This window comes from Haemorhous mexicanus, chromosome 12 (genome assembly GCF_027477595.1).
Source record: "Haemorhous mexicanus isolate bHaeMex1 chromosome 12, bHaeMex1.pri, whole genome shotgun sequence".
NCBI lineage: Eukaryota > Metazoa > Chordata > Aves > Passeriformes > Fringillidae > Haemorhous > Haemorhous mexicanus.
Genome location: NC_082352.1, coordinates 19455229 through 19481140, shown reverse-complemented (window position 1 = coordinate 19481140; position 25912 = coordinate 19455229). Strand labels below are relative to the sequence as shown.

The window sequence follows — 25912 nt, the reverse complement described above, 5'->3', positions numbered from 1 at the left end:
TGAAGTAAGGGGAAGAAATAGTCTCAAAAATCAGAGCTGTTGTCATGGAAACGAAATCAAGGATTTTTGAGGCCAAAATGGATGCATTTATAAATCAGAGACAAGGAAAATCCTACCCTTTTATAAAAATACGTTAAGTGGAAAATGTCTTTATCATAGGAAGTCAGTCATTTACTACCTCAACAAATGCTGCAGTGTAAAGCAGTATGTGAGTAAATATTTTTTTTTCTATAATACAATATGATCTCATCAGCACCAGTGGTTCATGCATTTGAGAGAAAGGCAGTAGTAGCCATAGAAACAGCCTGCTCTTCCTGAGTGGCAGAAGGTATCTTGTGACACCCACTTTTGGTGGTGGCCTCACACTCTGCCAGATTTGTGGCTGCTTTTGGGTGTGAGGGGGGTTTTGATGCACCTCAAGCCACTGGAACCAGTTTTATTCAGTGCAGCTCCACAGCTTGGCATTGCCTCTGAGAGGAGGTACCCTAAGGGAGGGAGACTCTTTCTGCAGGATGGGAATAAAGGGTGGCTCCAGGGGTGCTTGTATAAACAATGCTGTTACTTTTCCTCCCTGTGCTGTTAGAAAGCATGTTGCTACAGCACTGCAATAAAATCAGGGCCATTACACCATGTACTCTTTCAGTATTTGTGTGGAGGATGTACAAGTGAACAACAGAACTGCCTGAGGCCATAGAGCAAGACAAGGACAGACCTTGGGGAAAAAAAAAAAGGTTTTTTCATTTTTTCAATCCCAACCATTTACACAGAGCACTTCACCACTTCACCTCCTTTACCCACCACCTTGAATCTCCCCTTCCCCACATCAGCTGCCAGCACAGAGCCCTATGTAAAGGCAGAGCTTGGCTTGGACTCTGATCTCCTGTGACATATTTTCTGTTTAGTGCTGGAAATCGCTGCTTTAAACTGCAACTTGAGCCCTGTCTGGGGACACAGGCTCTGAGTCACCTCTAGCAGCAGATGATTTACAGGCAGCCCTTCAAAGCTGTCCCAGCTCACTGCTATTATCTTGATCTCACTGGTACCTTCCTCAGAATAAAAGCACAGGTTATCCTCTTGCTTGTTTGCAATGCCTAATTAGGCCCAAGCTGTGAAGATCCAGACTGACCTTTAACAGCTCTTTGTACTGGGCAGAAGAGGTGGATTTGCACTTTAAGACTGCTTGTTGATAATGATTGTTTCCCTCTCCTGTGATAAAGTACAACTTGAAAACAGAAAACACAGAGAAAGCTGCTGTGTTCTGCTCTGGAGAGCATCTCTGGGGCACACATCTGCCACACGTGTTTAATGAAGGTACTGGAGTACCCAGACATGGAATAAACACTGAGATGGAAGCAGCTTATTGCCCTAACGTCCTCCCACAGCTCATGGCTCCAGCAGGCACTGCAGCTGGATCACACAGGAAGCTGCTGGATCACACAGGATCCAGCTGCCCTTATGCACCAGGTTTCCAGCTTACTTTTTACACTCTTAGTGCAAAGAACAGGTGTTGAAAGGCTGGTTAGCCTCTTACCTGCAAATTCCCTCAGCAGGAGCATAATCTGTGTGATTAAGTGTGAGTATCTTGTGGCTTTAAGAGCTGGTTACCCTGCAGTGTACAGCCTAATGTCACAGGCAAGTGACAAAACTCCATCCAGCTGGATGACACAGGAAGCTGCTCTAGAACCAGGCTTTTATGGCCCAAACTTTGAAAAAACCAACCTGGAACTGACAGGAGCAATTTGGCAAAGCTGAGATGTACAAGGACATGATATATATATACACATACACTCCTGGGAAAGGCATGAGGCAGGAACAGCTTCCTCTCCCACACTTTGATCTGGTGTCTCACCTTTTCCTGGACTCTTGGAGCAGAGATCCCAACACTGAGCAGTCAGCAACAACTGGGTGCTCCCACAACCTGCATTGCTTTTGTTCTGGGCAATAACCATCCCATCGTGGGCTCTGGGTCACTTTGTGAAAGGTAACCAAAGACTTTGGACTCTGAGAGACACACGCCACACCTGGACAGAAATATGGGAAGCAGTCAAAAAGATGAGTTACAGTGGAAAACAAACTGTGCTGCACAAACAACAAGAAGAAGAACAAAGAATGAACAGATCAAATCCAGCCCAGGTGGAAGGGAAGAAGCTGCGTGGGAAAAGGAGCTGCACGTAACAAAGCAGGGCAATGACACTTGTACAAACCTCTGAAACTGCAAGAAATTTATTTGTTTACTCAATGGCTCTTGACATCACAAGCCATGATCATGTTTCCATCACTTTTTCAAAACTTAAGGGTTTTCCATACAACAGAGGACAAAACACTGGTTTCTTGTTGCATGGTGGGTGTCAATACTGCACACTGCCAAGAAACACAGCTGCCCTGCAGAAAAAGCCTTCCCTCACAAATCTAGGATGTTTCAAGGGGTTTTCTCCCACTGTTTGGAGAAAGAGTCTGCATGCATTAAAGAGGTGAACAAGAGTGAAAATGAGTTCAGGAATGTTACCAGAACTTTCCCATCTGGTACTCAAACATGTTTTTGTTAGCCACACTCAGTGCTCTAAAATTGTTTGATGTTTTTCACTCTGTTTGCACCTCATTGTTTCTGATGGCGGTGGCACTTCCAGGATTTGGGCTCGGCAGACCAAACAGTCTGACCCCAAGGAGACAATTGTGATAACACCCTGTGAGGTGATCCCCCGCTCACAAACAGAACAAGAAGTCTGGGCCACAGTGTTACTGTGTGTAGTGCTGCCCACACTACAACTGAAATAGAGGGAATTAAGCTGTGTTCTGAGGAAATGAGACCTTCTGTTTCCATCTGCATCCTCTGCTCTCCATCCTGCAGTACTATATATGGAAACAACTAAAGTTATGTATTTTCTATGGAAGACTTCCTCATTGGAGAAAATACCCTAACAAATTCTAAAATTCCTTCATAGAAAGCAGCCTGTAAATGAAAAAAAACTGAAATTAAACCAACCAAACAAAAAAAGAGAAGCAAAGACTGTTGATATTCAGAATTCTACCACTTGATTCCTTTACTCAGATACAGGCTTGTTGTATTCCTCTACAGTTTTCACTAAACACAGATTACAAACAAAACAAAAGAGTTGGGTAATGCAGTAAGTAATCTGGAATTTAATTCAAACTAGGCCTGGGTTAAGCAGAAATTAAACAAAAGGGGCTGTGTAGGGTTTCTCAGCATCAGAGGTTGCATATTTGGCGGAAGAGGTTCTCTTGTTAAGGATTGTTTGCCTTGTTAAATTGGCTGTGGTTTATATTAATGTTATCCCACCTGTAAGTACATATTCTAAAATACTGCATGTTCTAGTCTCTACCCACAACCACAGAATCAGAGAATGGTTTGGAGGTGACCTTAAACATCACTTAGTTCCAACCCCAATAATCAGATTCATGTGTTCACTGCACCCTTTCTCCTTTTATAGAAGAGTTGGTTACCAGCAGGCAGAGGGGTTTGTAAAGGGAAGTACCAAGACTTGCAAAACCCAGAACTTCCTTTGTGACTACCTAAGGACTCAGTTTGGGTGAGAGTCAGACTGTCTTTTACCCTTATATGGCAATCCTACAAAAACCCGAAGGCAAATCAGGTGAGAAGCTGTGAAGTTACAGCTCCTATAGCAGCCAGTTACAGGCAGAGTTGAACAGCACGGATACAAAAGGATATGTGGGGTAGGTTTGGAGGATACCTTTTAAAGTCAAAAGAATTTTGTGCTGAGGTCACCCTACAGATGATCAGAGGGCCAAGCCCACAACTAGTTTCATCTAATGCCACCATTGCAAGATTTCACTGTGACTGCAGATGCCTTGTGAAACTTCACATGTCCATCAAAACAGGAAACACTGAGCCTAATGGCATTAAAAGGGTGAAATGACTTTTCTGTTCTCTAGACCCTAAAACATGGAAAGGGTCTTTTATAATTTAACTCTCTTAACTCAAATGTGACCTTTTTTGCAAAGGGCAGAGTTCTGCAATACAATGTAACTGAAATGCTGAGTAATACGTGGGAAGTGAAAAGCATCAGCTATGTTTCCTCCATGTGACTTGCAGCAGGGCTTATCTACACTCCAGGCTGCAAGAGGCTTCAAACTGAATGGCTTATTTGGACCTGGAGTCCCAATCTCTCTTACCCAGGAGGTGAACATACCCCCAAAACACCCTGCTGAAAAGTGCCTCCGGTGTGATAATGCCATTTTTGGAGTTGTCAGATGCTTGTGGCTGAGAGGGCTGGAGTTCTGCTCATTGCATGTGTGAGTGCAGCTAATTATAAGCTCTTTGGAGCAGAAATCCTGTCTGTCTGCACAGTCTTTGGCACAGCAGGGTCCCTTTCTCAGCTGGCCTTCAGTGAGAACTCAGCGCGAGGTATGAATCATATCAAAGGTGAATCAGAATGGTTCTGAGTCACTGACACCAGAGAGTAACAACTTTAACATATGTATACAAGACTAATCAGCTGCAAAATTTCTCTGTTCCAACTCAGGAGAAAAAAATAATTTAAAAGAAACTAAAAGATAACTGAGGTAAAACAGATGTGCTAGATATAAATGCATTCAAATATTCTGTTATCTTGAAATTATTTATTTTAACTGAAGGAGACTTGAACTAAGAGACTTGAACTGAGGATTACCTGGAACTAAGGTCATCTAAATGTTCTGTGGTCTTGGCAAACTAATAAAACCAAATCTACTTCATTTTATTAAAGTCAAAAATATATAGTCTTTTAAATAAATAGTTTGGGGTTTTGTAGTTTTGTTTTTTTCACTCTGCAATCAAACACACACCTAACACCAGTTCACAAAATTAGCCACAATTGTTTATAGAACCTTCTTGTGTGTTTTTCCTCTTTTTTATACCCCAGTATATTCTTGAATGTCCTTAAAAGGCATCTTAGTGTATTCTCTCTCTCCGACTGGCAGAGACAAAGCACTCAAGACACTTCACCAGCTCTGCTGAGTAGCTGAAAATACACATCAGGAAGTGACGACTGATTTAAGGAGAGCTGCGAATTGCTGCCCTTATGCACCAGGTTTCCAGCTTGACTTTTTACACTCTCCGCGGCGCAAAGAACAGGTGTTGAAGGGTGGTTAGCCTCTGACCTGGAAATTCCCTCAGCAGGAGCATAATCTGTGCGATTTAGTGTGAGTATCTCCTGGCTTTAAGAGCTGGAGTTTACAGCCTAATGTCACAGACGAGTGACAAAACTCCATCCAGGAGCAGCAGGAAGCTCAGGTTAGATTGAGGGGCAGGGCAGGCAAACCCACAGCTCACAGTCAGCTCTGTCACAAACGGCCAAGGCTTGAACAAAAGAGGATAAATTGGAGTTAAACCAGGCCAGGTACCTTTCAGTAGCTTTTGACTGACACTGAGCTCAGTAGCTGGAGAAAAAGGGTCTTGAAATCATCATTTCTTTGTGAGGATGATACTGGTCAATCAGAATTAGCTGGCTGGTTGTCAGTCTGAGTGCAAGGTCCATAAGTCTAGAATCTCAAGTCTCGTCAAATTTCCAGACTGAAAAGAGGTCCTACAGAAAAAGATAAAATATGAAACACAACCAAAAAAAAAAAAAAAAAAAAAAGTAAAAATCCATTTGCATGTGAAGCAATGCATCCACAGAAACACTAACCTTTAAAAATAAATTAAAGAAGAAAAAGTTAACTTGAATGAAAAAACTGTTTTTTCTTACTGTGCACGGTTCACTTTTCTCCATGAGCATCATCTGGAAGTTCATTAACACGGATGGAAACCAAACACACAGCAGACTTTTTCCAGAACCTGCTCATGTAGCCCAGGGAGGGATTTCCACCAAGATCCGAGTTTTGTCCTCACAGTCATTACGCAGAGTGAACAGGAAAGGGATAAACCAGTTTATTACACAGGTTTTACTTCCAACACACAGTGTGCAAACGGGGGAATCCAAACCCGCTCGGAGCGGCGCTGAGGTCTCAGTGTGGGGAACTTCCTAAACATGCGATGCCATCGTGTGGGCAAAGACATCTCCAGCAGTTTCCAGAGGAATGTCATTGAATCCTGGAATGTTTCGAGCTGTTTTGAGTCAAAATGGTCATCTCGACACTGCTACGGGCAGGGACACTTTCCACTAGCCCAGGCTGCGTTCATATCATAGGAACATGCTATAAATTATTTAATTTTTACTTTACTATGTCCTGACCCTGCTGAAGGAGATGGGTAACTCCTGTGCCTCAAGCGGCGATCAGAGAGAGTCTGAAACAGCATCCACCCTGGAATTCTGGTCAATCTGTTTCTGAGCTGGCAACAGGAAGATTATTCTACAGGTTTTTATGAAATTTTGCACCTGTGAAGGTTAAAAACACACCCCACAATTAAAAAGTGTGGTTTAACTTCATCAAGATTTTTACTCATTCTTGCAAAAGAGCAAAACAGTGGGAGCTCTGCCATGGTTAGTGCAGACAGAATCACAGATTGGGTTGTGCTGGAAAGGACCTTAAAGCTCATCTCATTCCAACCCCTGCCATGGGCAGGAACACCTTTCACTAGCTCAGAGTGCTCCAAGCCCCATCCAACCTGGTCTTGAAAACTTCCAGAGATGGGACATTATTAACTTGTCTGGGAAACTATTTTTTTCCACCTAAATTCTCTTCGTTTGTACATTTCTGCTTTCTGTTAAAAACACACTGATCAGACCATGATTAAAAGTTAAATGCCAAAGCTGCTAACCTGTTCCATGGTACCTTGTTGCAGGGACACTCACAATACCAGACTTGTGTGAATTTGCTCATCTCTCCCAATCTGAAAGGAGAAGGAGGCTTCAGGCTGCAAGAAAATCAACCAGAGTCAGACAAAGCATGGACAAAAATGGTGTTACTGTTCTGAATGTGAAGGCCTTGGTCTGCTGCAGGAACCAAACCCTGTAGCTGAAAGAACCAGGAGAATAATGCAAATGGGATGAAAGGTTGCCACCTGGAAACAAAAAAAGAGTTGTGGGACCAGGGTTTTGCAACCACTGAGGTTATAATTTTTTCTCCCAAGTCTTCACGTGTCTGACTGAAGGCATGGCCAGTCCCTGTCACCTTGCATTTGTCCCTTAGCCCATGCACAGCCTTTTTACCTCTCAGCCTCACACCAGCATGATTTTGCCAGTCAGGAGACAGAAACTGAACCTATTCATTGAAAAATTGTTGTGCTCTCCCTCCAGTCCCCGCTGCCATTGAAACTGACCAGAGCTGGAGCATTTACCCTGAAAGTGACCTGTGTGTGTGTATTTACTACACACAGGCACACCCAGCTTTTCCCTTCCCAAAGGCCATGAGCTGTTTCCAGCACAGATCAGGGCCAGCAACACCTTCACCCATAGACCTTTCTGGAACCTTCCCAGGATACTTTTTAGGATGAGCATCAGCACAGGGCACCTGGCACCTCAGCCCTGCGTGGGGTGGTTGCTGTGTACCAGCTACAGCTCTGAAATTTTACACTTTTTGAAACACTTTTTAGGGCCAGGGAGGGTGAGGGAAAAGGGATGCCTCAGGAAGAAGGGTCTCCTCAGGGAGGAGGGTTCCTGGAAAAGCAGGGTCTCCTCAGGGAAAAGGGTTCCTAGAAAAGCAGGGTCTCCTCAGGGAAGAGGTTTTCCTGGAAAAACAGGGTCCCCTCAGGGAAAAGGGCTCCCTGGAAAAGCAGGGTCTCCTCAGGGAGGGCGGTTTCCTAAAGGAGATTATCTCCAGGGAAAAGGGTGGACGGTCCCCTCAAAATGGAGGCCTTCCTCAGGGCGGAGGGCTCCCTCAAAAAGGAGGGAAGTGTCCGCTCAAAAAGGAGAGTTTCCTCAGGGAAAAGCGTTCCCTTAAAGAGAAGGGTCCCCTCAAGGCTGAGGAAGCCCTGATGGAGGCGGGGTGGCCGCGATCTCGCTGTGTCCGGAGCTCTCCGGCTGCCTCCACTGCGGGCTGAGGCACCGCCCGCCTGTCCTCTCCGGATCGCGGGGGCAACACCGCTGCTCCTCGTTTTCCCTGCCTTCCTCCAACTCTTCCCTGACTTCCTCCACTTCCTCCACCCCTTCTCGGCCTTCCTCTCTCGCTGCCTTCCTCCATCCCTTCCCTGCCTACCTCGCTCCGCCCGGCCCTCCCCGTGGCCGAGGGCCAGCCCCGCGCTCCGCCCCGGCCGTGCAGGCGGAGGTGCCGGATGGCGCCGGCCGGGCCCTGGCTGGTGCCACAGCGCGGGGCCCATCGGGGGCTATCGAGGCCCCGGCCGGTGTCACAGCGCGGGGCCCATCGGGGGCTATCGAGACCCCGGCCGGTGTCACAGCGCGGGGCCCATCGGGGGCTATCGAGACCCCGGCCGGTGTCACAGCGCGGGGCCCATCGGGGGCTATCGAGGGCCGGGCCGGTGTCACAGCCCGGAGCCCACCTGGGCCGGCCCGCCGTGCCGGTAAGCGAGGGGCGGGCGGGGGGCTCCGCCTCGCCTCGTCACCGGGATGGGGCGGGAGCTGCTACCACCGGCTGCGGAGGATGGGCAGGGCTGAGCTGAGCTGGGCACACCGGGAATAAACCCTTCAAAGCCCCCTTTTCGCCAGCGGTTCGCTGCTTAATTTAACGACATGTCCACGGTCTGTTTTTTAGGTTACAGTGGTTTCCATTCACCCCTCGGTGTTTACCGCACGATCGGCATCTTCCTTCAGGCAAACAAGGCTTTAGGCCCGAAGGTGAAGCAGCCACAACCCGGCTTCTTGTCTACGGTAACCAAAGTTAACGACAGGAATACTGCATTGGGCTCAACAGTGTGTCCTTCAGAAGAGGCTGAAGGGCTGCGCGATAGGTTCGTTTACACAGGAGAAGTGTCAGGAAGGACATGGAATTTGCAGAAAAAAGTCCTGCAAAATGATGTTTTTGTTCCATATCTGATATTTTTCATATTGTCACCCCAGGCTCGTGTCGTCCCCAGGCAGGGGGAAGGCTGTTGGCAGTGGTGGCCGTCACTGTGGTCATGGTGGAGTTTGGGGCTTTGGGCGTTGTTAGGTCTGTGCTGTGCTGCTCCAAGGAGAAGGGCAGAGCACATGGCCCAGACAACACTAAAAATCAATCTGTAATGCAGGCGACTCCTGGGACTTTGAGAGAAATAGTTGTACCACTAAAAGTATAAAACAAACAAAGAAACCCCCAAACCAACGCCCCCCAGCGCCAGCTTTAATTTTGTGGGTACCAACTCCCAATGATTGATTTGTTTCATAAAAATATTTGTGTTTTTAATGGGTCTTGAGTTGTGTTCCTAATTGGTTTTGTTCCTTTGTTTCAAATTATTTTTATAGTGTGTCCATGAAAAAACCCACTCTTATGTGATTTTCAGAGACTTTGCAGTGATGCTGTTTTAGTACCGCATCATATTGGCAAACTTAGGTTCAGTCCATTAATGCACCAGAAAGATGCAGCATAATCTGTCATAACAAATCCATTATCAGGCTTTCCCTTCATGTTAGGGATCTAACCCAGCTGTCAAACTCACAGTCACTTTATGTAAACTAATTTTACTGTTAGATCATATTGGTTTTTCCATTTGATAGAGACTTGACTGAGGTTGGCATTGGTGGCCAGGGTGGTTTTAGCCAAGAGCTGTCAGACTGTCAGCATTTAAAGCACAGTCACTGTTCACAGATGTTCTCCAGGTTCATTGAGCCTTGGTGAATACAGAGACTAAACAGCAGTTTTAATAATTTCCTGTGAGGGTGCTAATTTGCTCTTCTTGTAAAGCTTGCACTCGTATGTCAGTCTGTTTGATGTGTCTTTCATGGCCCTCGTGATAACTTTCTGTGTTTCATGTTTCTTTTAATTTTTTTTCTCTTTGCTTCAGGTTGAAAAGATGGGGAATGCTGAAAGCAATGCCTATCAGAATCACCTTTCCAGATTTCTTCCTGAGGAGCAGTCTGACATTGATGGACTGTTTGACACCTTATCAGGATCCAGTGGCTCATCTGGAGCAAAAAATGCCAAAGCTGCAAAGAAAACTGTGACTCTGGCAGCACTACAGGCAAGGCAGTCTGTTATTCATTATATATCTGGGATGTAATGCATTGAACAGAATTCCAGAAATAAACTATAAAGATGTGGTATTTTTTAAGGATTGCTCATCTCAGTTTAAATTTTCATATATTGGGGCAGGATGTCTTTTGTCTTACAGTTTAACCAGAGTAGTGACTTTCAGGTTTGCATTTAACTCTTAAATTGCAGTTTTGGGTCCATTTGCAGTTTTCCTAATTCTGTGGTAAGTTGGGGTGTATGGAAATATTTTCACAGAGACCTGAAAAATGGGAAGAATATTTTTACCCCTGGAGTCTGTAGTGTGGGATCATTTACAGATTGTCTTGAGAAACTGTCACAAAGTCAATTTTTATTTGGTTATGCCTGTCTCCCTTGACGTATCACTGTCTCTAATCTCTTCACTTGTACTAAAAGGAGAGAATTCAATTTGACTTGATTAAGCTGTGGCTCCCTGTTTTAGCTAATTACCATGCATTATGCTTCTGATTAACTTTGCATTCATTTTCTAATCAAGAAAAGAGAAAAATGAGTCATTGGGTTCCTTAATAACTTCAGCTAGTCAGGAACTAAGTGGCCAAATGAATGTGATGGTAAAGTGTAGTTTGATATATGTTACACAGATAATGGAGTCAAATTAAAGCTCATTGAAAGCAGCAGGTTATTTTAAGGTGTTCAGCAATGCCTGTGCATACAGACCAGCTTCAGCCTTCCTGCAGCCTGGCTGTTTGTGAGCTGTCACCATTTTTTGGAACACCAAGTTTGGAAATGATGTTCCTGCTGCCTGGTTTTTCAGCACTAGTTCATCCATTGTCCTTGGTGCCTGTTAATTGTTTGGGACCTGGCAGAAGTTCTCATTCTAGCTTTGCCCCAGATCAGTGTGATCTTTGATGAACATTTGCCTTTCCCCTTCCTGCCTTTTTGTTTGCCAGCTTAAATTAAAATCTTTTGGAAGACTTCCTGTAGGTGCAGGGAGAATGGCAGTGGCATTTGTGCCTTTTAGGTGACAGTGCTCATGCCTGGACTGAGATGTGACAGATTTGATCCAACAGCAATCTGGTACCACTGATGAGGCCCCAGGCATCTGGGCCAGGACAGGCTGTACTGCATAGCTTGGGAAGCAGGTGGAGCAGGAACCTCTTGATATTTTCATGAAGCCTTTTTAAAACAAGGGTTCTGAGCTGTCAGAGGTGTGAGCTAGATGGTTATTAAGGATTCCTTTTTTACACACCTCTTTTTTTCACACCCCAGGCCTACTCTTTGGAATAGCTAGAAGCAAAATGAAACAGCTCAGTGAAGTGGTGGGATTAGGTAGGGAGTAGGCAGGTAAATCAGCAGTGTGAAGTAAAAAACCCTTGAGTATAATGCTTTAGTTGTGTTCCCTGCTGCCTCTCCCACTTGAGGCTCATGGAGGATTTTTAGAAAGCCTCTCAAAGCCAGCTGTACCCCTGTGAGCATCCCTCCCTCACTGTGGAGCACTCTGATGGGAAAGGCTGTGGCTGCTATTTCTGCTGCTGCTGCTGCTGGAATCAATGGGAGTTGTACCCTGACGTCAGTGCCAGCAGCACAGAGCTCAGGGTGTTGGATCTCTCATGCCCAGCAACAGCCATTAACAGCAAATAGGAGCAGCCCAGGTGGCTTCCCAAGAGTGGCATTGAGCCAGGAATCAGCAATAGCAACTCCCCTGAGTGGAGCTGCAGTTGGGCTTTTAGGCAGGTGGGGCTCCACTGATTTCAGCACAGTCCCCACTGAGCTACAGCCCGTGTGGAAGAGGCAAGTCAGGTCCTTAGCACCCCTCTGTGCACAGTGAGGACACTGGGTAATCACCTCCTCTTTATGCATGTACTCGAGATTATTTATTTTTAAACTCTGTAATTATCTTGAGCACTTTGAATCCAGAGTCAGATCTTTCCCACAGAGCTGTGATGAGTGATGATATATTCCAGCTAGATTTCAATTCAAAGGGCCAAGCATGCAATCCAGATGAATAAGTGCTGATTTTGACTCTCATAACACCAGGGATGCTTTTTAAAAATCAGGTGATTTGTGCTTCAATTACTTGCTATGCAGGGGGAAGTTTTCCAGGATTGTTTCTACATGTGCATGTGGGGTTAAACACTACTTTGAGGCCAAAACTGAGTTATGGAAAACACTCCACTTTGCTTTTAAGTGAGCTGCCCTATCGAAAGCAGAATTAAAACACAGTTTTGAATGTTTTACTGGCAGAGCTGTAAACCTTTGCACCAGAGTTATCACCTAGAAACCCTTTGCTAATATCCTATTAAGACTTTACAGTGTTGATTTTTCTGAAGCCCGTGGTGTTTCTAGAAAAAACAGTATCAACCTAAATCATTAAAAAAATCACTATAAAAATAGAGATTTTTAGTTTTTCTCTTGGCAAAGCACTTCTTTGACAAAATTTTATTACTGATGCTATATACTGTATGTCAGCACAGATTAACTGGAGCACATCAGTTATTCTTCATTTGTCAAACGTGCTCTTTGCTGTTTCTCTCACTGCAGGCACACACCCGGGAGCCCCTGCCAGAGGCAATGACTGCTCGGTTGTACAGTGGAATGAAAAGCATTGACCTGCCTGGCAAATCAGCAGGGCTCAGTGAACAGATTGTTAAGGAGCAGTTTGTAATTTTTATGTCAAACCTCTTAAAAGGGAATGCAGATGAGAAGATTAGCATAATAATGAGAATGATCGCCAAGACGGGAGGGCCTCTGAAGGGCAGACAAATCCAAGAGGTAAATAAGCAGTTAAATGTGTGTTGGGGGCACAGTAAGAGAGCAGGGCTGTGGGTAAGAGCCAGCAAGGGCTGTGGTGTGGCTGCTGCTTCTGGGAACTGAGTAAAATGCCTTCTAGAGCTTTAGTTGCAGGATCAACTATGCAACTTTTGAGATATCACAGAACAGTAATTCACTAGCAGCTCCTACACTGCAAAACTTTACCTTCCCCTCCCTCTTTCATTCTCTATTTTATGGAGATGCTTTGTGAAGTTACATGTATGAAATGTCTTGAAAAAGGATTATTTTCAAGGCCTGTGACACTGAAATAGCGTTTCTGTAGTTCCTGACTTGACATGGCAAGGGATGTTTCTGCCTTTGGGATTACAACATCACTACTGCTTGACTTTATCTTCAGACATTCCTTTGAAGCTCTGGGAATTTCACTTAAGAAATACCAAAATGGTGATGTTTTAATCTTTTAAGTTCACAGAGGATCTGATCACATCTGTAGTCCATGTACTGAGCTACAGGAAGGAGCTGAAAGGTTGGAGTTTGGAGAATACGAGGGATTCTTCGAGTGGAGTCAAAGCTCTGGCTTCTGAGCTGCTCTCAGAATTGAAGCTTCCAGGTAAGCAGCCCTGATTCAGCTTATCCCAGAGCTTGTGTAATCAGTGGTCTCATGAGAATTTCTATCTTTAGGTCACGTCTTTGTATTTTAAGGGTGAGACCAAAATTTCAAACCTAGTGCTTAGAAAATGACATTGGAATTTTATTTGATTAACCTTACCATCTTTCTCCCCTAAATTCAGGTGAGATTCGATCTGGAGTCCTAGTTTGTCATGGAACATGTGTATTTTACAAATACCTGACTTGTACATGATAGGAATGGGCATCTAAATAATATTTATTTAAATATGATTTATCTTGTATATTTGGCTATGTTCTTTTATAAAGCATAGATCTATCTTTGCACTGTTGTAATAACAGATTTGCTGTCTTGTAAAGAACATTTCATGAGTTGTAGCTCGAAATCTGTGTTTCTAAGTCATGACAGCCCAACCAAAGAATGCCACAGGTAAATGTTTCTCAGTTCTATGGTTGCATTTGTTTAATTTGTTTAATGTTGACATTTTACTGTTCCTGGCTCCTTTCGTTAGTGGTTTTCTGTCCATTACAATAATGGACTATTATGTTTACACTTACAAATCACCTGATTATTTTCCAGAGAGACTTACTCCTCTCCCTGTGTGTCTTATTCTTCAGATGGGACAAAACCCGTGGGTTCTCAGCTGCTGGAGACAAGTTTTGACCAAAGTGTCATTGAGGACTGGGTGTACCGAGTTCCCCAGATCTCAGTTTTCCTCAGTGTTGTCATCAGGCAAGGCCTCCACGTCCTGCATTCCCTCCCAGACCAAACCAATGACATCCTCAACCTGGTTCCTCACTGCAAAGGCATCAAGGGAAGAGGAGTTGTCAGTCTCTTTGACATCCCAGCCATTATCTACATCAACTCTCACCTGCCTGCTGAGATGCAGCACAAGTGGCAGCTCTTATTTTCCTCCAGGCTCCACGGGGAAAGCTTCTCACAGCTGTGTGCACATATAGTGAACAAAGGTCCTTGCATAGTGATCATAAGGGACTTGGATGGTTTCCTCTTTGGTGGGTTTGCATCTCACTCCTGGGAGGTGAAGCCACAGTTTCAAGGTAAAACTCACTTTTATTCCTGCATCTCTGGTAAATTCCCTGGTTTTTGTGCAGGCACAAGAATCCTGTCCCCTTGATGGATACTGTCCCTTTAATGACACAAAGTGTTTCTTACTCTTCCAAGTGAATTTCTCTGTGCCAAAAATAGCACTAATTTTCAAAGAATATAAAACACATGCAAAGTTACTCTTAGCATGGCAGTCAGGCATGTTGCTGATTAATATTTGTAGTTTTTTATTTGATAAGACTTTTAAAATTGCAGGACTTATTGACCACAGAACAAGTTTTCAGGGAAGTCTTTCAAGCCTTGTAGCTGCTTAGGTTGAAAATCAAATGGAAATGAATGAAGTAGAGCACAGATGATGAATTAGTGTCTAAATAATTTGACCACAGGATGGCAGTCCTCCCTCAGGAACACCTGAGCCTGCATTGTCTTTGTTCCCCTTCTGAAATCCACCAGCCAGAGGATTCTTTGGGCAAGCTAAACTTCTTGTTCTCTTAAAACTTTGAGGGAGAATAGAGGGTTTTTGAAGAACTCTTTGGAAAGAATGTTTGTGATGGATTTGTGAAGAGATACCCATGGGCCATGGGTATTTGGTGTTGCTGGGAATCCTCACTCTGGCTGCATTAGAAACTCAGTTCACATCCTAAATGACTATTTGAAAATCAGTTGGTTTAATATTATTTTACACTGATAACACATCCCTTTCCTTGTATTTTTTCCTGATAGAGAAACATACAAATCATACAGGGCCAGCCCACCACAGGTGCCTCTGAATCCTGAACTGGGCATGGTGAAAATTGCTCTAAATCATGACTCTGAACTGATTTATCTATCAGTGTAGTCAGAACTAGGGATGTCTGCATTCAGTTTGTACACATCTGTCAGTCGGCCAGTTTTAGGTGATATAATGCAGCCTGGGATAGGTGACATAGTGACATCATGTCCTAGTGGTGCCTCTGACTCTGCCCTTGGTCAGAGCCTGTAATTGCATTGATTTTTGTGACTGCACAGAGTTCACTGAGAATAAAACATAGATCTAAAACTTTATGGGAGATCTACTGGCTTTCTGAGATGGCAGCTGCTGTCTTTGAATTATTCAGCTTAAATTATTTTTTCTAAATGATTTGTTATTGCTTGACCTCTTGTCTGACCTGAGGTGCTTTTTTGTTTGCAGGTGACAACAGATGCTTTCTGTTTTCTGTTTTCCCCACTCTGGCTGTATACACATACACAGGGTACAATGACCACTACATGTATTTAAACCATGGCCAACAGACTATGCCAAATGGACTTGTAAGTATTCAGAAATGATGATTTGGAAATTGGATTTGTGGCTGGTGTTTGGAAGTGTTTTGTGTTTTTTTTTTCTTTCTGAGAGCAGATTTATTTCACTTGTTATTCTCTGAGGAAATTTGCATGCCTGAAGCAGCACAAAACAGTAATCTGTGTAACTGAGGATTCTTCCACTGGCTGCTCTCCCTGCCACAGCAACTGCTTTTGGAATTATGGAGGAGAAATCCCAGCAGGATGAGAGAGCAGACACTGCCTGTAGCTGCTGCTGCTGTGTGGTGACAGTGGCAGGAGCTACTCCTACTCAGGTTCACAGATGAGCTCTCCAGATGCAGAGGAGTTTCTACAGAGCTACAACACACCACCTGTCCTGGAAATACTTTACAGTTTTGGAGCATTATGTGCCCATAACTTTGGGAATTTCCAGCAGGCTGGAATTAATTTGCTCTAGAAAAAGTGAACCACACCAAACTACATTGTTTGATTATTTGATTATTTGGTTTCTGTAGATACTTTCCTAAATGGAAAGGAGGCAGCAAACCCAAGCACTGCCACTCCGTTTGAAATGGACCTGTTAATAGTCAATAAACCAAAGCCAGGAGTTTAATTTCTGGCACAAGTGACAGATGTTTGTATTCTGTGAAGTGCAGAGGTAGGGCAGTATCACTCAGGTAAATTTTTAGTTGCATTGAAGAATAACTGATGTGGGCATCCCCTTTTTCACCTACCCACAGAAGTGTGGCATTAATACTGACCACAGCAGCTTACTCTCAGGTTTCCTGACGTTGCCAGTCTGTTTTCCCTGTGCAGGATGTGTTTAATGAGCTGGTTTTCTCCACAGGGTATGGGTGGACAGCATGGCTACTTTGGGCTCTGGATAGACAGTGACTACGGGAAGGGCCACAGCAAAGCCAAACCTCGCTGCACCACCTACAACAGCCCCCAGCTGTCAGCCAAAGAGGATTTTACACTGGATGCCATGGAAGTCTGGGCAGTGGGAGATGCCCCTGAGAGTGCAGGGGTAGGTGAAATTGTGAATTGAACCTGTGAAATTGTGTCCTGGTTGGAACAGATGGTGTGAATGCAAAGCTCACGGTTGCAGCTTTCTGTTTAAACACTCTCTCTCCACTGTAGTGAATAACATGTTCTTTACCTGGCCCTGTGGTGCCATGTGTTTTGTGGCAACATATAGCAGAACTGTAGTGGAATTATTGAGGTTGCCACAAGAAAGAATATCAGGAGCCATGAGGTGATAGTCAGAATACCAGTACTTTGAATTTCAGAAGGCCTTTTTGATATTGAGGAATGATCTCTGGGAGGAACCTCCTTGGAGGGCTCAGTAAAACCCAGAGTTTCTAAAAGCACTAGAAATTCTCAAGTAAAGTCTAATCTGAGGTTCAAGAAGAGACCCAAAAGCTTTCTTTATCAGTAATTTTAAATTTACTATTGTTTTACCATAAATTTGTGTGAATAGGTTTATGCCAGTCTTTCTGCACATGGTTTATTTTTGGGAATGAGTAGAAGCCCTCTCTCCAGTCTCCTCTATCCCTGCAATTTATTCTTTTATTAAACTGTCTGGTCTGTACAGTTTGGCGAGGTTTTAAAATATATTTCTTTTTAATTTTTACTTGTTTTCAAACTAAATTCATCTACCCTGACTTCACTGGACATGTAGCTCTAAGTAGAAACAGAGCAAACTGTTTACAGAAAATGTTGAATTGTAACTGGATCTCTTTAAAAACCTCCCATCAGCACTTCAGACTGAGGTGGGGTTAACCAGGATGTCCTGGATGGCTTGTAACCTAAATAAACTTGAAATATCTCACTGTCATCTTAGGAAAAGTTTATGGCTGTTTTATATAGCTACAGCAGTAAAAATAATATGATGCATTTGTGAATTTTGAAATTGGAAGTACATCTTCTCCATTGTGCCAAGCTTGCAGACCACATCACTTACAGACTTTTGAGTGTGTCCCTTCCCTGTAGCCTGATCCTGACCTTTTAAATTGACTGGATTTTATTTTGTTTTGAAGAGAAAAGGTAAGAAGAGTATCCTGGATGTGGATCCTCAGGCTCAGGCCTTGCTGGAAATGGCTGGGAAAAGCCGTCAGAGCGAAGGTCTGCGGGAGCCCGTGGAAGAGGATGAAGGTGATGATGATGAGAACTAAGGGAGCCACAGTAACATGAAAAACTTTACTTTTATTTGCTTCAAGTGCTGGTGATGTTCCTTGGACAAGATATTTTTTCCTTTTTTCCCCCCATGAATGTACCTTGATTGTCTGGGACAAAGATTAAGCCTTGTGCTTGTGTAATATTTAGGTGTAAAGCACTAATCTGCCTGAAGGGTTTTGTTTGGGGAGGACAGAAAAATTAACTGGGGACATAATCATTAGGCATGGCTGAGCTCCAGCTGAATATGAATCTGCTTTCATTCCCCATAGATTATGTCTGCACACTGAATTAAAAGCAGCAGAAGTTATTGACAGTATGGCTTTCTCTCCTGGAGAATTGATATGTACATAGTTACATATTTACAAAGCCTGTTCAAGGCACTGATTAAAGCTCTTATACCTCAACTGCACATATTTATTTGCATGCAATGAAATTAGTCAGCAAAGCTATCAAACTCTAACAATGTCTTACATTGCTGAACATAGAATTCTCCATGTGTTGCCATATGAAGGATGCTATAAATCTGCATTGCTTCAGTTAAAGCATTAAATTTCAAGCTTTCTAAGTCAGATTTTCAGCAGGTGATTCCATGTGAGCTGTAGGATGTTACACAACAACAAGTTGTATCGTACTGCACTATCCCTAGTGCATCTCACTTCATCTGTTTCTGCAGAAACTTGTCTGTTGCTTTTTAAACTTAAACCAGAACCATTGGAACCATATTTATCCTAAAAATACCTCCAGCAGAATTCTCTAGAGAAGGTACATTCTTCAGTAGCCTCATGACACTGGAGTAAAAGATCAGGCTGTAAAAAAGATTGAGTAAGAAGCAGCCACACTTAATTGAGAATAGAATCTGCAGATATCTTGTGAAAGAAATAAAAATCAGGGTTATGTCTGTAAAATGTTTGAAGAAGATTGCTGTACACTTTATTTCCACATAATGAATCATTACTCTATTCTGGAAAAGAATCCCCACAACATGAAATGCAGTTGTTGGGGTTTGTGCCCTGTTTTGTGACTCTTCACCAGTCAGCACCAGTTCTGTCAGGTCTCTTATACTCAGGACTTTTTTTACTTGAATTAGTTCCCATCTCTCAGTAATTATTAGTTTGACCTTGCTAATTTATTTCTACCAGGGGCTGTAATTTCTAACTCAGCAACAAGTGTTTGGTTATCAGTGTCTCTGACTGTCAGTTTTTCTCCTCCTGAGGAAGAGGACTATGTCCAATCCCCTTTGTCCTGGCATGAGTTTGTCTTCTTTGTAGCTTAGAGAAAAACAGGAGAATGCTATAATTTCTGCTCATGTGGCCTTCCTTAAAATGCTTGCCCTTGGTGTTTTCTTGTATGGGATTTTTCCCCCACCTGTTGTTTTTCATAGGGAGCCAGATTTGAATATTCTGAACAATCTGCACTTGTGCCTTAACGTAGATCTCATTTGTAAAAATTATATTAAGCAACATGAATTTAGCATTGAAAGGAGAGCATGAAAAGATCACTCCAGCCAGGTATCCTAGGACTCAGCTGTGTGTTTTGTGGAGTACCTGAACTAATGCTTGGGGCATTTACATGCTCTTTGTGGCAGTACAGACAGTGCTATGAAAGGCCTGGGAGAATGTCCTTTTATGCTGTATTTGCTTAGAGAAACCAATAATCTCCCAAGTTTGTAACACACAGGGAAAAAAAAGAAATAGCATCAGAACAATTGTACTGATACTTTTGTATAATTTTTTTCTCTATATATATGAATAATATTAAATTTTACAATGTGAGGAGTAGTAAGTAAATGATGCTGTCTGTAAGTGTGGTGATAGCAGCTTTTGTTTGAACACTGTCAAACTCCCACCATGAGCCTCAGAGGTCTTTTTCACTTAGCAGTGACTAAGCCTATTAAACACTCCTGTGTAGATGGCATACAGGATGAGACAGTTGAATTTCTGCAGTTAAACGTAAAATAAACTGCTAGGCTTTATTTTCCCTCCATTACAAGGCAGAAGCTTGTTTTTGAGAACTGAAACCATCTGTAAGGGTATAGAAAAAACCCTGAATTTTACAAAGCTACTCTCCACCAAAAATATTTCAGTGGCCAGGTTTTCTTTGATTTTTAATGAGTATTAGTAAAGCTGTTTCTTTCTAGATTATGAATCCAAAATATAATCCTGTTTGAACTTCATCTTGTGACTATCAGCATAGCATTGTGACCTCTGAAATTGTAGGTTTTTGACAAGTTTGTGTCTGAGACTCTTTTTCTCCACTTTGAAGGTGTTAAGCTGGGGCAAGAAGAAAACTGACACTGGCGTTTCATCAAATATCTCAGTGAAGCATTATTTACTAGGACACCACTGATCCAACCAGCAGATGGGATTATTCAAAATTTTCTTTAAATGTAAAAGATGGGCTTGGGAAAGACTCAATTTTTATTTTAACCTGAGCCTAATGATTAAGAAATCTGGGCTTTATACTCATGCAGCTAAAAATGTCCAGAAAGCTTTTGTCAGCAGTGGGCTTAGCTATGATCTGAAGAGCTCAGTCTCTTCTGTGCAGTTTTGGCCCAACTGCAAAGCCCAACATCCCTGCTCTGTTCCTGACTCATCTTGGTTCTCAGGCTCTTTGGAAGCGAGTCCCTTTCCCATTAAATCCATCCTCTGCTGAGCACTGGGTCTGATCAGCCTTCCCTTCTTCTCCTGTCAGTCACACAGGTACAAAAACTGACAGCTGAGGGTTGGCACTTCAGCTCCCTGCTCTGGTTGACAGCTCCCCACAATTTCCCCACTTGCTGAGTCAAGCCTGGGTACCTGGGAATCCACAAACACTACAGATAGGAGGAAAAGAAATGCTTCAAGGCAGGTTTTTTCCATTCTTCTAGTGAAACATTCAGGGACATGTCTAAATGACGAGTCTCACTCAGATACTTGTCAGTAACATTTTAAAATGTAGATTTTATTAATAAAAATGATTTTGATTTAAATAAATAAAATTTCAGTTTATGCACAATAGATTTTTCTGTACAGGTGTGAAACTCTTCTTTTGTCTGGGACTAGCTCAGCCTTCTGGAATACACATCAGTGTTACAAAAATATACCTGCTCTTGGTTTAAAAAAGGAGCCACTCTAGAGGTTTCTGCAGACAGCTCACGTGGAAGGGGTAGAAGAGTCTCTGGTGTAAGGACTGTTGGTACAGCTGCACTTGAGTACCTTCAGGAAGGATGTGTGGGTCACAAAGCCATGGGTTGGGATGATCACAGCTGTGTTCCAGGTGCATTTCAGAGCAGTCTCAGTCAGTTGTGGCATCCCTTGGTGTGCTTTGGGGGGCAGCAGTGCTTTTCACAGAGTTTGATGAGCTCGGACACCACGAACACTGAGGAAGCCAGGCTGGTGAGGAACAGCAGGTCTGGGAGAGGAGAGAGAGGAGGTGAGCTCAGCTGGGCAGGAATCCAAGCCCAGGGCCTTCCTGCAGCTGGGAGTTGGGCTGGTGAGCCCCTGGGTACATGTGCCCTCGCTGTGCCCTTGCCAGCTGAGAGGTAGGGACACCACTGCAGCAGACAAGGGTCACCCACAGCTGGGATGGTCCCCTTGGAGGGTAGAATCAGAAATCATCCTGTCCCCTGCTTATGACACAGCCTAATGTAGATGGAACACGGTGTGGTAGGGTGAAATTTGCTGATTGAAATTAAAATCTGTGTTCCATTTCAGCTGGGAAACTGAAGTTTAACCCAGCTCTTTACAAAGGGAGTGTCTGCATAATGATCTGAGAAATATCTTCATACAGAGCTGGAAAATCTTGGCATGTCTCCATTTACGTGCAGTAAATCAAAATTCAGAATGTGAGCTGGGATAATATGAACTACTGCTACTCTTTGGGTACAGCTCTGTGTAAATACACAGAGATTGGAGCTGTGGGTTGATCTCCCCTACCAGGAGGTGTTGGGAGCTAACAGAGCAAACTGGGAATGGCATCTGCTTTCTAAAGTCACTTCAAGGAAAAAAAAAAAACAAAACAAACCCTTATTTATTCTGCAACTTACCTAACACCCCTAAATTCTCTGTCTGGAAGATCTTTTGTAGTGGAGGGATGTAGATAACTGCCAGCTGTCCCAAAAATGACCCAAGCACGGAATACAAGAACATGCGGTTTCGGAAAAAGCCGATTTCAAATATCAGCTTTGTCTAAAAAAGGGAAAAAAAATTTAAAAAGTAGCTTTTCCCAATCTCTGTTGGATTTAAATGTCACCCTGTTTCTTTACATTTCATCTCCATTACTTTTTAAGTTACATAAACACTAACTTAGAGCTACATAATTGAAAGTGTAGTTGCTCTTGTGATGGATAATTTTATCTGTATAAAAAGTTGATAAAAATCATACTGCTTAAAATACCATTAAAAAAACCCTTACTATGCAAAATGCTGGTATTGTAATGTTTATGTTTGTGATTTGAGACGAGAAATTACTGCTGACAGAGCCATCTCACCTGAGAGCGACATGTCAGGGCATTGAAGAGGTCAAAAAACACAAAACAGGTGAAAGTCATCGTTGTGGTTCGAGGGGTTATGCCCCCTTTTGGATTCTGGAAGCACATAAAAATTCAGGGGTTAGTTTAACCTCACAAAAATATGCCAATTCAACAGAAGAATTAAATGTTCCTGTCAATGAGCCCAGTGAAATCAAAGGGTAGTAAAACAAAGGAGTAAATCTAGTTCTAGCTATTGTAGGTAACATTCAGTTCTCTCTGCTAATTTGAAAGTTTATGATCTTATCAACCATACTTTAAATTCTTAAACTGATGTGGACTTTGAGTAAAGAACATCCTAAATTAAATTACTGAAACTTAAAGTACCAACAGCAATCCATTGGACTTGGCATTTTCTGCTGGGAAAATGGAAAGCTGGAGGTGAAAAGTCCCTTAAAGTATTGATGCCACATTAAGTAATAGATTTCCCATTCTGGATTGGAAGGACCAAATTAGAGGTAAAAGAGGGAGGCAGGAGCAGAGCTGGGAGCTGACCCTGTTTTCTCAGCCCTCTGCCCACACTGATCCTTCCCCATGGGATGGATTCCACAAAGTCCTTCTCATGTCCTTCAGAAACTGCCCTGATGGAAACAAGATCCGAGTGCAGATTTCCCTCACCTCCTTCCAGAAGACAAAGAGGGTTCCACTGATGATGATGATTGCTGACATGAAGATTTTCAGGATCAGGGATTTGCTGAGGATGGTGTCTGTGATGCACCGGGGGGGCTGCTTGATGGTGTCCCTGTCAACAGGTTCAACCCCCAAGCTGCCTCCAAGAGAAGCAGAGGGATGTGTTAATTAATGCAGGGTCCCAAAATGGACATCCTGAGAAACCAGGATGGAGCTGGAGGATGCAATTCTTTGGGACACAGTGTGAATATTCAATCAAGGTGACATAAGGCCCAAATTTGTCCATGACACTGATAGCAAAGGTCTTTTTTGCATATCGAGCTGCTAAAATAACATTAAATCATCAGAGCACCCCAGAGTGAGAGTGACCATTATGTGGAAGCTGTAATTGTATTTAGCTGTAGTTGTAATTAGCAGTTGGATATGGTTTGTAAGTCTAGTGATTGTGGGGCATATCCCCACTATTCCCTGGTGGTATTTCAGGATAACAGGCCATTCCTAGTCAAAAAGTGGAATAGTTAAGTGATTCTACCATAAACCTGGAAAATATAGAAAATCTCAAGTAAATGTGAAGTATTTTTACAAGACCAGGAGGGAAGAGAAGTGCAGCTTTTTGAACCACTGATGATGATTGATGAGGAATCACAACAGTTTGTGTTCCTAGGCCAAATTCAGACCTATTAAACCCAGGATTATTTTGCTCATTGGACTTTTCCCTACCTCTGTGCTGGCGGCCCATCCATGATGATGTTGATCCATAAGATCTGCATGGCATTGAGTGGGTTGGGTAGGTTGAGCACTGTTGACAGGGTAATTAGGCTCAAAGCTGAAATACTCCTGCAAGCACAGAACATTATTGTGCAGGGCCTCACCCCGAATGTGCTTTCACAGGAGCTGAAGCGAACAGGAACTTACGTGCTCAACTGGAACCGGACAAAATTTTTTATGTTGTAAAATATTCCCTTTCCCTCTTCTATTGCATTCCTGGAAGGAAGAGGGGATTTTATTAAGTCAAGAGCACTCGCACTGTTTATACTGAGCTCCCTGTGACACTCAAAACACAATTGTCTTTTGTAGCCCTTATTTCAGAGGAAGTTCAGAGCCCAGCTCAGGAGGAGGTTGTCAGTGCAGCTTCTCAGTTACAATTCCTTTATCAACAAGGAGATCTTAAAGCCTGGGTCACGTGGCCAGGTTTTGGTTCATAAAGCAGGCCTGGGACCTATTTATATACTCACCCTGCCCACTCTGTTGTTATGAACCAACAGAGCATTGCAAATTACGTTTTTCCTCTGAGCTTCCTGAATGAGGCAGCGTACGAGGTAGAATCATAAAGGTTGGAAAAGACCTCCAGGATCACCGAGCCAAAATTCTGACCAAAAAATCTCTGATCTACCCAGGCTTTTAGGTGCTCCCAGATCCCCAGTTAGCTACAGAATCATAAAGGTTGGAAAACACCTCCAGGATCACCAAGCCCAAATTCTGACCAAAAAATCTCTGATCTACCCAGGCTTTTAGGTGCTCCCAGATCCCCAGTTAGCTACAGAATCATAAAGGTTGGGAAACACCTCCAGGATCACCGAGCCCAAATTCTGACCAAAAAATCTCCTATCTACCCAGGCTTTTAGGTGCTCTCAGATCCCCAGTTAGAGGAGCCAGGGCTTTCAGGTGGCTTGGTCAGCACCACTTGGAAGCAAAGTCATTGTCATATGTACAACTAAAGACAAGTCAGAGCCACCCTGGTGCTCTCCACTTCCATTCCCAGCCCTCCTCACACTACAGGCTTGCTGCAGCAGACAGCCAGAAAAGAGCTGCAGAGTAAGAAAATCTCCAAACCTACATGACTTTTGAGAAGTCATCGTCCACGAGGATCATGTTGGCAGCCTCCTTGCTGACGTCTGTCCCCGCCCGTCCCATGGCGATGCCGATATCGGCGGATTTCAGGGCCACGGCGTCGTTGACCCCGTCCCCTGTCATGGACACCACAGCTCCAGCCCTCTGCAAGGCCTGTGGGAGAGGACAGCTCAGAGGCTCTCAAACCAGAGCAGGAACAAGCCATGCTGGCAGTTTCAGAGCCTGGACTGTTTGCTTTGCTCTTTTTGTATTGAAAGATCGGAAGCTCTGTTGGACTCTGAGGGTAAAATGGACTCGGCAGCACACAGAGCACAAAGCTCAGACCAAGAATTGGGTTTTTCAGGAGTACAGTGAATCTCACAACTCCAGCAGAAGTTACAAGAGAGGAGTAAAACCCTCAGAAATTCTCCAGATGTTGTAGTTGCTAATACCTCACTAAGTTTGTTTTTTTTTTGTGTGTGTGCCCAGAGCCCAGACTTGCAAGAAACATCATAAAATCATAGAATATTCTGAGGTGGAAAGGACCCACAAGGATCATCAAGTCCAATTCCACACCTAATACCTTCAGAGAAACAGTGCCAGTGCTCTAGCTGGGGTTTTACACTCCTCTAGTTTGAGCTGATGCTGCTGGGGAAGACCAGATCATCCAGAGAACTGAGGCTCCCTCCCCCTTGTTTTTGTGAGGTGTACAATGAATTTCACAGGCTCCTAGTACCTTTATTATTTTTAGTTTGTGCTTAGGACTTGTTCTGAAGAAAATGGAAACCTGAAAAACAGCAAAAAGGACAAAATATGATCTCGTATTAGATGGAAGCTATTGGAAATAGGTTGTTTTTTATGTAATCAAAGCTGTTACATTTTGGACAGTGGAGGAGAGCTCTGCCTCTGCCAGTTGGTCCAGCTCTTCCCCAGACATGGCTTTCAGCTTCCCATTGCAGAGACCAATATTCTGTCCTGCAAAGAAAAGAGATACTTACACTCTAAATGTCAGTGGGTTCTAT

The 25912-nt window shown here is 43.5% G+C and overlaps 2 protein-coding genes and 1 long non-coding RNA gene across 5 annotated transcripts in view; 1 reads left to right on the top strand and 2 right to left on the bottom strand.

Moving 5' to 3' along the window:
- Nucleotides 1–1827: 1827 nt before the first annotated feature.
- LOC132332820 (uncharacterized) lies at nt 1828–8121 on the bottom strand. Of its 2 annotated transcripts, XR_009487989.1 has the most exons (4): nt 6719–8121; nt 5706–6335; nt 5362–5543; nt 1828–2021 (listed from the first exon to the last, which is right to left on the bottom strand). It is a non-coding gene; the product is annotated as an uncharacterized LOC132332820 (long non-coding RNA). The 2 variants fall into 2 exon arrangements; XR_009487988.1 differs by lacking the exon at nt 1828–2021 and having other exon boundaries at nt 2463–5543.
- A 47-nt stretch (nt 8122–8168) lies between these two features.
- MEAK7 (MTOR associated protein, eak-7 homolog) lies at nt 8169–20919 on the top strand. Of its 2 annotated transcripts, none has more exons than XM_059857454.1 (10): nt 8169–8416; nt 8608–8723; nt 9833–10009; nt 12541–12771; nt 13237–13381; nt 14017–14457; nt 15636–15754; nt 16593–16772; nt 17785–17899; nt 20186–20919. In XM_059857454.1, the coding sequence occupies exons 3-10, from the start codon at nt 9842–9844 to the stop codon at nt 20212–20214; spliced, it is 1428 nt and encodes a 475-aa protein (XP_059713437.1). In that variant the 5' UTR covers nt 8169–8416; nt 8608–8723; nt 9833–9841; the 3' UTR covers nt 20215–20919. The 2 variants fall into 2 exon arrangements, with proteins under 2 accessions (XP_059713437.1, XP_059713438.1); XM_059857455.1 differs by having other exon boundaries at nt 8608–8803.
- Nucleotides 20836–25912, bottom strand: part of ATP2C2 (ATPase secretory pathway Ca2+ transporting 2) — a 27472-nt gene continuing 22395 nt past the window's right edge. Inside the window, exons 19-27 of the mRNA XM_059857453.1 lie at nt 25768–25865; nt 25627–25677; nt 24898–25064; nt 23976–24044; nt 23781–23897; nt 23049–23196; nt 22392–22487; nt 21948–22089; nt 20836–21313 (exon numbers count right to left, since the gene is read on the bottom strand). Of these exons, the coding sequence (XP_059713436.1) occupies nt 21201–21313; nt 21948–22089; nt 22392–22487; nt 23049–23196; nt 23781–23897; nt 23976–24044; nt 24898–25064; nt 25627–25677; nt 25768–25865 (1001 nt within the window). The 3' untranslated portion in view covers nt 20836–21200. The remainder of the gene's footprint in view (nt 21314–21947; nt 22090–22391; nt 22488–23048; nt 23197–23780; nt 23898–23975; nt 24045–24897; nt 25065–25626; nt 25678–25767; nt 25866–25912) is intronic.